This window comes from Pangasianodon hypophthalmus, chromosome 4 (assembly GCF_027358585.1).
Source record: "Pangasianodon hypophthalmus isolate fPanHyp1 chromosome 4, fPanHyp1.pri, whole genome shotgun sequence".
Lineage (NCBI taxonomy): Eukaryota > Metazoa > Chordata > Actinopteri > Siluriformes > Pangasiidae > Pangasianodon > Pangasianodon hypophthalmus.
Genome location: NC_069713.1, coordinates 29,442,180 through 29,455,183, shown reverse-complemented (window position 1 = coordinate 29,455,183; position 13,004 = coordinate 29,442,180). Strand labels below are relative to the sequence as shown.

Below are 13,004 nucleotides of genomic sequence, written 5' to 3'. Positions count from 1 at the left end.
TTCCAAAGCCCAGATAAAGAGAATCGATTCTTGGGAATCGACTCCACAACCTCATAGTCGACTCTCGCTTTCCAAAGTACAGATAAAGAGAATCGATTCTTCAGAATCGACTCCACAGCTTCAATAGTCGACTCCCGCTTTCCAAAGCCCAGATAAAGAGAATCGAATCTTGGGAATCGACTCCACAGCTTCAAAGTCGACTCCCGCTTTCCAAAGCCCAGATAAAGAGAATCGAATCTTGGGAATCGACTCCACAGCTTCAGAGTCGTCTCCCGCTTTCCAAAGCCCAGATAAAGAGAATCGATTCTTGGGAATCGACTCCCAGCGCCGTGGATGTTGTGGAGTCGGTTTGTTGCTGTCACCTTTAGCAGGAGTTTCTCAGTCAAGTGCACTTTCGCAAAATGGCTCCCGCTAAGAACAGAGTGTTTGTTGTTGGGGTGGGGATGACGAAGGTAAAACAAGTTGTCATAGTGCTGAATTATTTATTAGAAATAAGCTAACTAAGCTAACTAACGTCTGTTTATTTACCCGCATGCTACATGCTACATGCTAGCTTGCTAGATTAGCTTGTTTTGGCTTTGCACTGCAGAACTGTTACAACTTAACTGACTTATTTAAACATTATAAATGTAATTTAATGTTTGTAACTACGTTATATATTTTCTAGCCAATCTTAGGAAGCTATCAATGAGCTGTCAATTGTTACATATCTTTTTAAAAGCTGTATTTATGTCCTTTATGTCTGTAACAAATCTGGCTGTTGTAGGATTCTACCAAAAAAAGCTGTATAATGATTTGTGACTTATTTTTTCCATAACTTTTGCACATATAAAATGCAGCTAGAATCTTTAAAGATCTCATATTTGATTTGCTTTACAGAGTTCAAGGTTGCTCTTACACAATAGTAGGTGAGAGTTCACAGAGTTCAAAGTTCACTGGTACATCAGTGTTTCCAAGTCACTTTTTAGGGGGCCAAGCACCAAAGATGCGTAGGCACCCTACTGTTATTCCACCTTTTCTTCTTCTCCTTCTTGCGTCCTGTCTGAACCAAAGTTATCGAAGGAAGTTTGATATTTAAAACTGTTCTCCTTTAACGAACTGGCAAATGCGTGAAACTACAAATCACTCTTGAATCCCTTTGCTTATGGAGCAGTTGTAGCGCGTCTGTGAATGCGAGGCTCACCGAGTCTGGGTGCTTGGCCCCAGAAATGCTGCTTGCAGCTTTAATTTTTAATTTCTATTTATTATTTATTATTTATTAACTTTTTATCAATGCTAGGATATCATTCATTTCTTCATCTTCATTATCCTGGTCAGGGTTGCCAGGTCTCAGCAGAAATGTTGGCAGTATATGACAGAACATTTACAATATAGTTTAAGTTCATTCCCTGGTTAAAAAAAAATAAAAATACATTTTTTTTTTCACGTGACTTGAAAGCAGGACCGCAGACTAATTTTCAAACTGGCCAAACAACCGTCACCTGTGGACTTGCTTTTTTCATTCTTTTTCCAAAATGACCCTGCTTTGGCGTAAAAAAAATGCGACCCTGGCAGTGGATTTGGAGCGGGAATACACCCGGGACGGTCACCGGCCCACTGTGCACACACACTTTAACACACTCCAGGTGCAGTTTAGAGTTGCCAGTCCAGCTACTAGCACGTTTTCGGGAGGTGGGAGGAAACCGGAGAACCTGGACAAAAAACCCACGCAGACACAAGATCAAGAGAAATCAAGAGAGAACATTCAAAACCGCAACATACGAAATTTATGAAGGATGCTTATATTACTTAAAAAAAAACAAACAATGCCTCATGTGGAGCAACAGAATTATAGAAGACACATGGAGAACTTCCTTCTCGTTTCTATTACCTCGTTTCTTTTTTTTGTAATGTTTCCCCCACTTCTGTTGCTACAGTAATTCAAATCTTATCCTCTCTTTTATCTGCAGTTTGATAAACCAGGGGCAAGAGATGGCGATTATCCGGAAATGGCCAAAGAAGCCGGTATGGTTTCGGATTTTTTTTTTTCTTTTTTCCAATGAATTAACCCATATAAATCAATGTTTTTATTGACTTCACGTCTGTCTGTTTTAGGAGAGAAAGCGTTGGCTGATGCAGGAGTACCGTACTCTGCTATCGAGCAGGCCTGTGTGGGTTATGTTTACGGTACACTCTTTCATTTCTTTATCGCAACCTCACTGCCTATTGCAATTACTCAAATACTCAGGTTATGATAGTAAGCCTAAGCTTTTGGTTTGTTCTGTCTTTGTTCCTGAAGGCGACTCTACGTGCGGACAGCGTGCTATATACCACAGCCTGGGTCTGTCGGGCATCCCTATAATCAACGTCAATAACAACTGTTCCACGGGTTCCACGGCGCTCTTCATGGCCAGGCAACTCGTCCAGGGAGGTAAGAGCCTTGGCACATTATCGTGGTATTAATAATACATTAGATCTCGTCGAGTTTCCCAATGCGCTAAATGTACACAGAATGTACAGCATTTTTCCACATAGTGTCCCAGTTTATCTCCAGATCGTGTTCTTACTAGAACATTTTTAGAAAAACATCCTAAACTCTGGAAATTGTAGAATCCGTTCTAACACAGCGTCTTGATTTATCAACTTTTCGAGTGTTTACATTCTCTGCGATTGAGGGACTGTGTGTATTACCCATAAAGTGTTAATATTCAATCATTCAGCATTCCTGTCATGTTCTCACTGAGTGTTTTGGTTCTAGCTAATGTATAGGTCTGACATTGTCTTTTCCATTGACGCTTATTCATGACTCATAATCTGTCTGTATTGTAAAAAAAAAAAAATAAAATACAGTGAATTCTAGTAAGAACGTACTACTATCAAACACTAGCTTCTGTGAGATGTTTGTATAATGCAGAATATTCTTGATTTTGTTCTATAAACACCTGCATATCTTTCCAGGTTTGGCTGATTGTGTGCTCGCTTTGGGTTTCGAGAAGATGGAAAGAGGATCCTTGTCCTCTAAGGTGAAAGAACAGAAGCTGCAGCTTCATATTCATTGACAGGATTAAAGAAACAAGGAAACCATAATTCCCCACTCTCAAAGTGCAGCTGTTTATGCTTTATGCATAGCGGTGGTTACTTCTAAGTGGTCCATGTTGGTCGAATAAATGCCAGCGACCATTTAAAAGGTGTCGTTATGAAGCTGATCGTGTCTCTCTAAGTGAAATGTTAGAGAAATGAAACCTAGTGTGGGGACTTCAGTGATCAAATAGGGAAAAGGTTAATTAGGGGTTTAATAGTTGATGTTAATTAGGAAAAGTGTTACAGAACATTTATGCCTGAGGCCTATTAAAGCATATTTTAGTGTGTGTTTTTTTTTTTTTTTCTCCATATGATGAGAACACTGAAAGTGGAGAAAATTCAGGAGGTATAGGTGAACAAATTTGGGAATTTTAATGAGCGTAGGAGGTAAATTCTTATTGTGGACAAGAAGGTAATGATTGATGATGGTGTGTGTGTGTGTGTGTGTGTGTGTGTTAGTAGTCTGGTAGATGTTCTAAAAAGTTTTGCGACAAAAGTAGCGCACGACTTGCCTCTGTATTCTACCTTCTTGACAAATGAATAAAAAGTAAACTATAAACGTGTGGGTTTTTTTTTTTTATATAGTACATGGACAGAACCAACCCTATGGATAAACACATGGAGGTGATGATCAACCGATACGGCATGGCTGCAGCTCCGGCCGCGCCGCAGATGTTCGGCAACGCTGGGAGAGAACACATGGAGAAGTATGGTAAGACGTGAAAGCAGGGATCCGTTCCTTTCCGAGGAAATTTTCTGCAAATGCTCACAAATTTTGCTTGTGTCAATGTGGTTTTAGCAACAATTCGTGACATGGTGCGTATTGTCTGTGTGCTGTAGGAACCAAGCCAGAACACTTTGCCAAAATTGCCTGGAAGAATCACAAGCACTCGACCAACAACCCGTAAGTTTAAAAAAAACGACAAACCGTGCCCAAGAAATTAGCGTAGAGGCATCCATTATAAATAGCGTTTACCTTGCTGAGTTATTTTTCCATTGGTAGCGTGCCAATATCTGGCATCTCTGTCATTTATATCAAGGTACATTGCCTTTATGGGATCGTCTTCCTTCTAGGACTCGCCAAAGTAATTTAAATACTCGAGTGTTCATTCATTACACGTAAATTTCTCTGAAGCTTCATCTTTATCTTCATAGTCAATGAAGTACCATTTTCTCCACCCTATATAGTGCACTATATGTTCAAATTTGCCATTTGGGATTCACGCAACCGCAGATGACCTCCGGGGACCCTGTCATGTGACCTTCTGCAGTTTATGCGGAGCGTCGCTCACCGTCATACGGGTCCTTGTGTCAATTGTTACTATAGAAACAATAACATATTCGAATATACACCTTGCTGCCAGACTGACTGTTCAGTTATAATTAATCACCGCCTTCTGACCAATCAGAATCAAGTATTCAGCATTGCTGTTATATGAAGCGTTAGTTATTGGCACTTGCTCCTTCCTAGACAGTAGGAAGTATTGTGTACTGGGATTAAATAATTTCCCAGAACTGATTGTAAACTAGAAGCCATAGGTTTAGATTAAAGGTTTGAATAGTCAGTAAGTCATGCTGGAGTATAAAAGCGGAGTGGTGTTAGCAATGCTGCACGAGAACAGAAGTTGTGCGTCTAACAACACCACGTCGTTGTTCTTGCTCTCCACACGTCCTCTCAGATATTCTCAGTTCCAGGACGAGTACAGTCTGGAGCAGGTGACTAAATCACGCAAGGTCTTTGAGTTCCTCACACTTCTTCAGTGCTGGTAAGTAGCTCGCTTAGGGCTTATACAGCTTAGGGCTTAATCCATTTTGTGTAAGAACATCTAGATATATATATATATGTGTGTGTGTGTGTGTGTGTGTGTGTGTGTGTGTTAAGCCCTACGTCTGATGGAGCCGGAGCAGCAGTGCTAGCCAGCGAGGGCTTTGTGAGGAAGCACGGTCTGGAGGCCAAAGCTGTGGAGATCATCGCTCAGGAGATGGTCACTGATCTCTCTACAACATTCGAGGAGAACAGCTGCATCAAGATGGTGGGTGGAGGACGAGGGAGCTAAATTTAGGGTCGATGCAAATGTAACAAAACACAGGTTTTTCACAGTAAAGCAGCTCCACACACAATTTAAGAGCGGTTGATGAATCAGCTCCAGCCGCACGATTACCTCACACACACACAGCACGCCCCAATTTCCCTTCTTCTGCATATAATTTGCATGAAACACGCCCTGATTCATCTGATCTCGATAGTTTACTGAACGCTTTCCTTTTATGCTTTTACGTCTCACTGTTGCAACACTTTATAAATCAGGACGTGCTCCATGCAAATTAGATGTGTATAAGGATAAATTGGGGCGTGGAATATGCAAATGACATGTAAATAAGAGACTTGTGGGCGGAGCTTGAATCAGTACAGCTGAGACGGATTCCTTATTTGCAGCAGCTCATTTTATTTCATTTTTTTTTCAAAATCAGACGCAGATTCTTTCATACTTCATTCCGCGCCCAAATAAAATTTAAAGAATAATTTGAAATATTCTAATTTCTAGTAAATTTCTAATACTAGAAAAACTACTAATTGTTTTTTTTATTGGGTCTGATGATTTCATTGTTTCTGTAAGTTCAAGTTACAGTTTTTTTTTTTTTTTTTTTAAGAGATGTACCGATCATACACTTCATCCAACGTGTTTTTTTTTTTTTTTTTTCTGCTGCTCCTCTGTTCAGGTCGGCTACGACATGACGCGCCTTGCTGCTAAAAAGTGCTTCGAGTCGGCAGGCCTGAATCCCGCAGACGTTGGTGTCATCGAGCTGCATGACTGTTTCTCGGCCAACGAGCTCATCACGTATGAAGCGCTCGGTCTTTGTCCTGAAGGTATTTCATCTCGACCCAGATACGTGCTCCTTTAGGGCCTGTGTTTGTCGAGTAAACACCTGTTACAAATATTTAACGTGAGTTTATTTTCAAAGAGAGAGTTTTGTTTGAGTTGCATTTACAGTCTGGATTTTTTTTTTTTTTTTTCTTGGATAATTTTAAATTCTGTATTTTTAGAAAGATCCCAAACTCATAAAGACATCAAATTTGTGATTTACAAGCCATACAATGTAGTCTTAGTTACTTAAATATTAAATAGTATTATATAGATTGTTCTGTTTAATATGCATTATTACTGGCACATATCTAGCATATTATATTTTGTTTTATCCATTGAGCTTTGCTATGGGTCAAAACATAACAAATTTGATACTAAGTGCTGTTTTTATATTCATCGTGTCCTTGAGCTTTGGAGAAAAAGCATCAGCTAAATGGTCGAATTTATATATTAGATTTATATATTAGTGATTTGTTTAACTCATTGTATTTCATTTATGCTGAAAAAAAAAGATTAAGATTAATTTTGCATGTCGTTTTCTTGTCCATACGCAGGTAAAGCCGGAGAGCTGATAGACAGAGGAGACAACACGTACGGGGGCAAGTGGGTGGTTAACCCGAGCGGAGGGCTCATATCGAAGGGACACCCGCTTGGAGCTACAGGTGTGGAGAAGTTTCCTAGGAGGGAATTAAGTGACGTAATGTGTTAAGATGCAAGCAAAGTGGGTGTTAATAGGCTCAAGCTAAACACCTGCTGCAGGATAACATACGCCTGGATATAGAATAATCCTAACAACATAATCCTTTACTTTTAATCCTTTATATATAACACTTCATTTTCTCTCCAATTACATGCCACTTTTTCCCATTTTTAGATTTTACTTTTCTACGACTTGTTGAATTTTCCCTTTACAAACTCATTTTAAAAATATTAACTGCTTGATTTTTTGCAGAATTAATTTAGGACAAAAGATGATAGGAGATCATTTTAGAGACATTAGTGACAGATTTATTTAGGAAAAATTCTCTTTTATAGACAGTTTAATTACACACTTTTAAATGAAGAAACTGGCCATCTTTAAACCAGTTAGTGCTCAAATGGCATATAATTTGTATTCGACACCATTTTACATCATTTATTAACATCTTTGTTACTGAACTTTGGCAGCTCTGTGGTTGAACATTTTCATTTCACAATGCCTTTTAAGCTAAACTGCTCGTAATGTAATACTCTACTACACTTTGTATATGATAAATATCTGTCCATTTGTCTGTGTAACTCTGTTCAGTCAGTGCGATCTGCATTAGGTGAATTCACATTTGTTTGAATTTACCCATCATGCTCTGTGTACAGAGTACTTTGGTCTGGCTCAGGCGATCTCTTCCGTTTCATGACTTTAGCACTTTGATTCTTTGACCTGTTTTTGTCCTCCAGGTGTTTGAACATGGGTGAATGAACCCTGCAGGGTTTGATTGCTCTGGTCTGTGTCAGGTCACTGAAGCACGTGTTTGATTTCTCAGGTTGTTGAGGCTTTAACCGTGTGCCGTGTTTGATTTCTCAGGTCTGACTCAGGTCACTGAGGTTTCATCCTGTGCCGTGTTTGATTGCTCAGGTCAGACTCGGGTCAGTGAGGTTTCATCCTGTGCCGTGTTTGATTTCTCAGGTCTGACTCGGGTCACTGAGGTTTCATCCAGTGCTGTGTTTGATTGCTCAGGTCTGACTCGGGTCATTGAGGTTTCATTCTGTGCTGTGTTTGATTTCTCAGGTCTGACTCAGGTCATTGAGGTTTCATCCTGTGCTGTGTTTGATTTCTCAGGTCTGACTCAGGTCATTGAGGTTTTCCTCCTGTGCTGTGTTTGATTGCTCAGGTCTGGCCCAGTGTGCAGAGCTGTGCTGGCAGTTAAGAGGCGAAGCGGGGAAAAGGCAGGTCCCGGGGGCGAAGGTTGCTCTGCAGCACAACATTGGCCTCGGTGGAGCCGTAGTGGTCACACTATACAGGATGGGATTCCCTCAAGAAGCAAGGTGAGAGATCCTACACTTATTACTATTAATCTTTATTTTAGAAACATTATGTGTAGCTAAATTGGTTTATCTGTGTACGTTTTGCAAGCACATATAAAAATATCTACTCACAGTAACACCTAATCCCTGGACTTTTCCACAGCTGATAGTGTTACAACAACTGAAGAAGAGTGAACTGCAATGTTAAACAAAATAACCGTAATATTGAAGTGCGGGGAAAAAATCAATATAGCAAAATTAATATTAATATGTTTTGGTGCAACCAGTTGCTATCAGAAATCGTATAATTGTTTGAATAATAATAATTATCAAATGAAAGATTAGTTTCAGTTATTTTTCATTATTATTATTTTTTTTTTAATGAAATACTGTCTGACGTTCATGCTCCTTAATTAACAATCTTATCACTTATTACAGTCTCACCGCACCTCCAGGACCTTGGACTTTATTCGTAGCCCCCAGTACACACTCTGGGACGTTATTTTGTGTGTGTGTGTTTTTTTCCCCACTCAGGTCTCAGATCGCTGCAGTTCCAACCAGCGCTGTCGCCGGCCTGGAGGGCTTCAAATCTCACGCAGTTTTTAAAGAAATCGAGAAGAGACTGCAGGAGGTGGGAATGAGGCAACCGGCTCATCTTTTGTGCATGTATTCGGGTTTTATGTTTCCTAGCTGACTCTGTGTGTGTGTGTGTGTGTGTGTGTGTGTGTGTGTGTGTGTGTGTGTGGCTTCCATGCAGGAAGGAGAAGCATACGTCAAAAAAATCGGTGGCGTTTTTGCATTTAAAGTGAAGGACGGCCCGGATGGAAAGGAAGCTCTGTGGGTCGTGGATGTGAAGAACGGGAAAGGCTCGGTGAACAACGACGCAGGTCTGTCACCGTTTTTTTATTTTTAAAGTACAGGGATCTGCATGCGAGCGGAAGCAGATGGTACGAGAAAACAAATGTGTGTTTCGGCTCATTCTGAGGGCGTCATGACACCAGAGCCCAGTTTTTCCGCACATAAGCCTGGGATTCTCAGTTACACACAGAGACACAGTGCAGTGCATAAACTCCGCCAACTGATTAAACCCTAAGTGGCTTTTTTGCATATTTAAATAGCAAATTTGTATGTGACACAAAACCTACAGGGATTTTTGAAATGCAGTAAGTATGAATTTCAAATGAAGCCCAAAAGGGAAAAAGTTGCAGAGGATCGTGATTGATTTATTTTTCTGCCTTTGTTATAATGATTATAATAATCATTTAACATCCATGTTGTCATAAATTAGGTCACAAGTCACTTGTGATATTGCAATTTCTTTTTAAAAAAAAATAGTAATTTTTTTTTAATAGAAAATGGAAGTTGAATTGGTGTTAGATCCTAAAAATTGTACAATGTTAATTTTATACACTTATTTTAATTGTCCCTTTCTTTTCAGTGCAAATTTATTTTTTATATGAATTGAAGTATTATTTAAATTTTGTATATTTATTTTCTCTGTTTTTGTGCAGTGATTTCATTTTTATATTTTTGTACACACTAACTATAAGTACTATTATACATATCATAAATTGCAAGTCTTTAAATATCACGATCTATTTTTGTCATATCGCGCACCTCTAATTCTTGTGTTATTTACTTATTTGTTTATGAATTATGAATGTATTTATTTTTATTATTTATGAACTGGAATCGTGTCTTTTGTTATCCTCAGGGAAAAAATCGGACTGCACGATCACGATGTCCGACGCTGATCTCATCGAACTGATGACTGGGAAACTGAATGCACAAACTGTGAGTTGGCTCTAATCTCTGGAACTCTGCATATTCTCTGCATATTTAAAACATCAAGATGTAAATTCTGATTTATTTTTTTTCTATGAATATTCAATTAAGCAGTTACTACAAAAAGTACATAGTAGAACCAAAGTACGTAAAATGCACACAATTTTTCCCCTTAGTACAAATGTTTGGTGTGTGAAGTTTGTTTCTTGAGTTTTGCACAACAGCTATGAGTTTCGGTTTTTTAGTTTCAGGTTTGTCATCTTACCTGCGTTTCATAACTTCACATAACATAACGTAACAATTGTGAAGTGGATATGTTAAATTATTCTTCACTGTAAAAGTGAAATCAATTAATTACAAAAATGACAGACACATACACTCAATGCTCACTTTATTAGGAACACCTGTACACCTGCTCGTTCAATCAGCCAATCATGTGGCAGCAGCAGCGCAGATTCAAGTCAAGAGCTTCAGTTAATTTGGAGTTCAGGCTGGTGGTGGCGGTGTGGTGCTGTGGGGAATGAGATCTTGGAACACACTGGGTCTCTTTAATAGCATCGTTTGAATACCACAGCCTATCTGAGCACAGCTATAATAATATATCATGAAATATATCATGAAAATTTATGAAAATTTATGAAAATTTACAAAAGGACATCACAGATGCTGAAACACTTTCAGGAACACTTTCACGCCTGTGCTCATAAATATTTATTTTATAAATAAATTTGTCTCTTAGCTCTTAGGTTGATGAAGTATGAGGGGGAACCCAAAAAATTCCCAGAATTTAAAAAAAAAAAAAAAAAAAAATTATTATTATTATATATAACTTATAGCATTTCTCCTTTAATCTCCTTCAAAGTACTCGTCTTGTGATACACTTGTCCCAGCGTTTCTCCTGGAAACATTTCCCGTAGTCATCTTCTGTCATCCTGTCTAGAGCCTCCTGTTTTTTTTTTTTTTGTTTTGTTTTGTTTTGTTTTTTTTTTTGGATTTCTTCCACAGTGGCGAATCTTTTCCCCTTCAGTCTCATTTTTTAATTTCGGGATCAAAAGGAAGTCGTAAGGAGCGAGATCTGGCGATTATGAATACGGTGGATGTGAAGCGATAACCACGTTGTCGTGGTGCAAGATCCAGGTCTTCTCCGGACGTCGCCGGGTGCACACGCCTCATTCAAATTCAGGGAGTTTTTGGGTTCCCTCTCATACGTTCGGCATAAAAAGGGGAAAATTGTGTGCATTTTATTTTATCTGCCATAAACCAATGCTTTGCATGCCACTATTTCCATCATACAAGATTAATACGTTGTTATTGTGAGAATTTGATACACACATGACCTCCAACTCTTTCTTCCACCTTATTCTCATTCAAAGGCCTTTTTCCAAGGCAAGCTAAAGATTACTGGGAATATGGGAATGGCGATGAAGCTGCAGAGCCTCCAGCTGACGCCAGGCAAAGCCAAACTGTGAAGAACTCAGACTAAACTTCCGAGACCTAAGTGTGGAATCCGTGGCCGTGACATTGGGCGTGCGATATATTTTATACATATATACATATATATATATATATAATCACAAATTCAACAGGTATTATAGCGGGCACTTCAAATTAACATTACTACCTCTTGCAACAATATATAATGAAATCCTGTATGAGTTCTGCTGAGATTCAGAACCTGCACAGGTTGAGCTGGTGAATCATATTCTTTAACAGAATATAACAATAACAATATAAAAAACACATCGGAATTCTAAATAAGCATTCAGGAGCTACGTTAAAGTACAAACGAATAGCTCACGTGGCTTGGACGATGGTCTCACGATGGATTTCTTTACTTCTTTATTACATTATGGACTTGCACTACACTACATAATGTGCCTCTAATACAGAGAATAATCATTACATTTAATCTGACTTGAAGAGAAACTTGATCATGAAACGTATCCTAGTGTAGAAAGATGAATCGGAGATCGTGAACTAGTACGCAGGGTCAAGATCACCCGTAAATTGTTAGCTAAATGGGTAAAATATTAGCTGCCCATGGACGTGAGACCTCTTCATTGCACTGTTAATTGTATATGCAGATTGTAGATTATGAAACGCTAATTTTTAATAAAGACGTCTTCTAACAAAATTGTCCTTTTCATGTGAACGACGCATGTGTACATATTAAAGGCCAAAAATCAAATGCACAGTTGTCCGATTACGCAACATGACATCACTCAAGCCAGGACATTCAGTGTCCAGTGTTTGGTTCTTCATTTCATATTTCGTAAACATAAAATATCGAATTTATTAAACATAGAATAACAGAATAAATCTGTATTGGAAAAAGAAATAACATTAATATAAACCTATGATTGTAAGAAATATTTTCATAATTCGGCAAGGAGATGAAAAGTTAGCTAGAGACTGAACTAAATTGGATGAGTTGGTTTGGTAGTTTAGTAACGTTTTAGGATTTGCCAATTTGTCCAAAAGCAAAATTCAAAAAGTCAAAAAAACTCTAGCTTTGAAACAGAAAAGTTTCAGAATTATGAAAGTAATCTTTACTCTTAATGCAAGAGGCAAAAAAAATCCTTGAAGCTACTCTGGCCGGCGAAGTCCATCCCAGGTAGTTCGGTAAGCTTTTTTGCCACTTGCATTAAGAATAAACTTAATTACTTTCATAATTTTGAAATTTTTCTGAAAGCTTGAGTTAAGAACTGCAGAATATTAGGCTTTAGCTAGAGTTTTTTTTTATTTGAATTTTGCTTTTGGACAAATTGGCAAATCCTAAAATGTGGATATACACTATATGGCCAAAAGTTTTTGGACACCTGACCATAACATTCATACAGCAGCATGTGCTTGTTGAACATCCCATTCCAGATTTAGTCCCAGTTTGCTGTTATCCTCAACTCCTCTGGGAAGCTCTCCACTAGATTTTGGAGCATGGCTGTGGGGATTTGCGCATTGAGCCACAAGAGCATTAGTGAGGTCAGGTACTGATGTTGGGTGAGGAGCCTGGGGGACAGTCACCGTTCCAGTTCATTCCAAAGGTGTCCAGTGGGGTGAAGATCAGGGCTCTGTACAGGCCACTCGAGTTCTTCCACTCCAACCTTGGCAAAACATGTCTTCATGTGATAATGACGATGTGCACAGGGGCATTGTCATGCTGGAACAGGTCTGTGCTCCTTAGTTCCAGTGAAGGGAAATTGTAATGTTATAGCCTACAATGACACTCTATACAATTGTGTGCTTCCAAATTTGTGGCACCTGTTTGGGGAAGAACCACATGTGGGTGTGATG

The 13,004-nt window shown here is 38.9% G+C and overlaps 1 protein-coding gene across 1 annotated transcript; it reads left to right on the top strand.

The window, feature by feature from the left end:
* Window positions 1-293: 293 nt before the first annotated feature.
* On the top strand, window positions 294-11,847 carry scp2a (sterol carrier protein 2a). The gene is made up of 16 exons (XM_053233285.1): window positions 294-452; window positions 1,950-2,004; window positions 2,095-2,166; window positions 2,279-2,410; window positions 2,938-3,002; window positions 3,646-3,772; window positions 3,901-3,964; window positions 4,740-4,826; window positions 4,943-5,093; window positions 5,782-5,929; window positions 6,482-6,589; window positions 7,796-7,949; window positions 8,463-8,559; window positions 8,686-8,815; window positions 9,643-9,722; window positions 11,087-11,847. Exons 1-16 carry the CDS (start codon window positions 402-404, stop codon window positions 11,180-11,182), a joined length of 1,617 nt encoding a protein of 538 aa, XP_053089260.1. The 5' UTR covers window positions 294-401; the 3' UTR covers window positions 11,183-11,847.
* The last annotated feature ends 1,157 nt before the right edge of the window (window positions 11,848-13,004 follow it).

Coding starts and splice junctions, on each gene's coding strand:
- scp2a (XM_053233285.1), top strand. CDS start 402: ATGGCTCCCGCTAAGAACAGAGTGTTTGTTGTTGGGGTGGGGATGACG. Junction 5,930..6,481: donor GCTCGGTCTTTGTCCTGAAG/GTATTTCATCTC, acceptor GTCCATACGCAG/GTAAAGCCGGAGAGCTGATA. Junction 9,723..11,086: donor GGAAACTGAATGCACAAACT/GTGAGTTGGCTC, acceptor TCTCATTCAAAG/GCCTTTTTCCAAGGCAAGCT.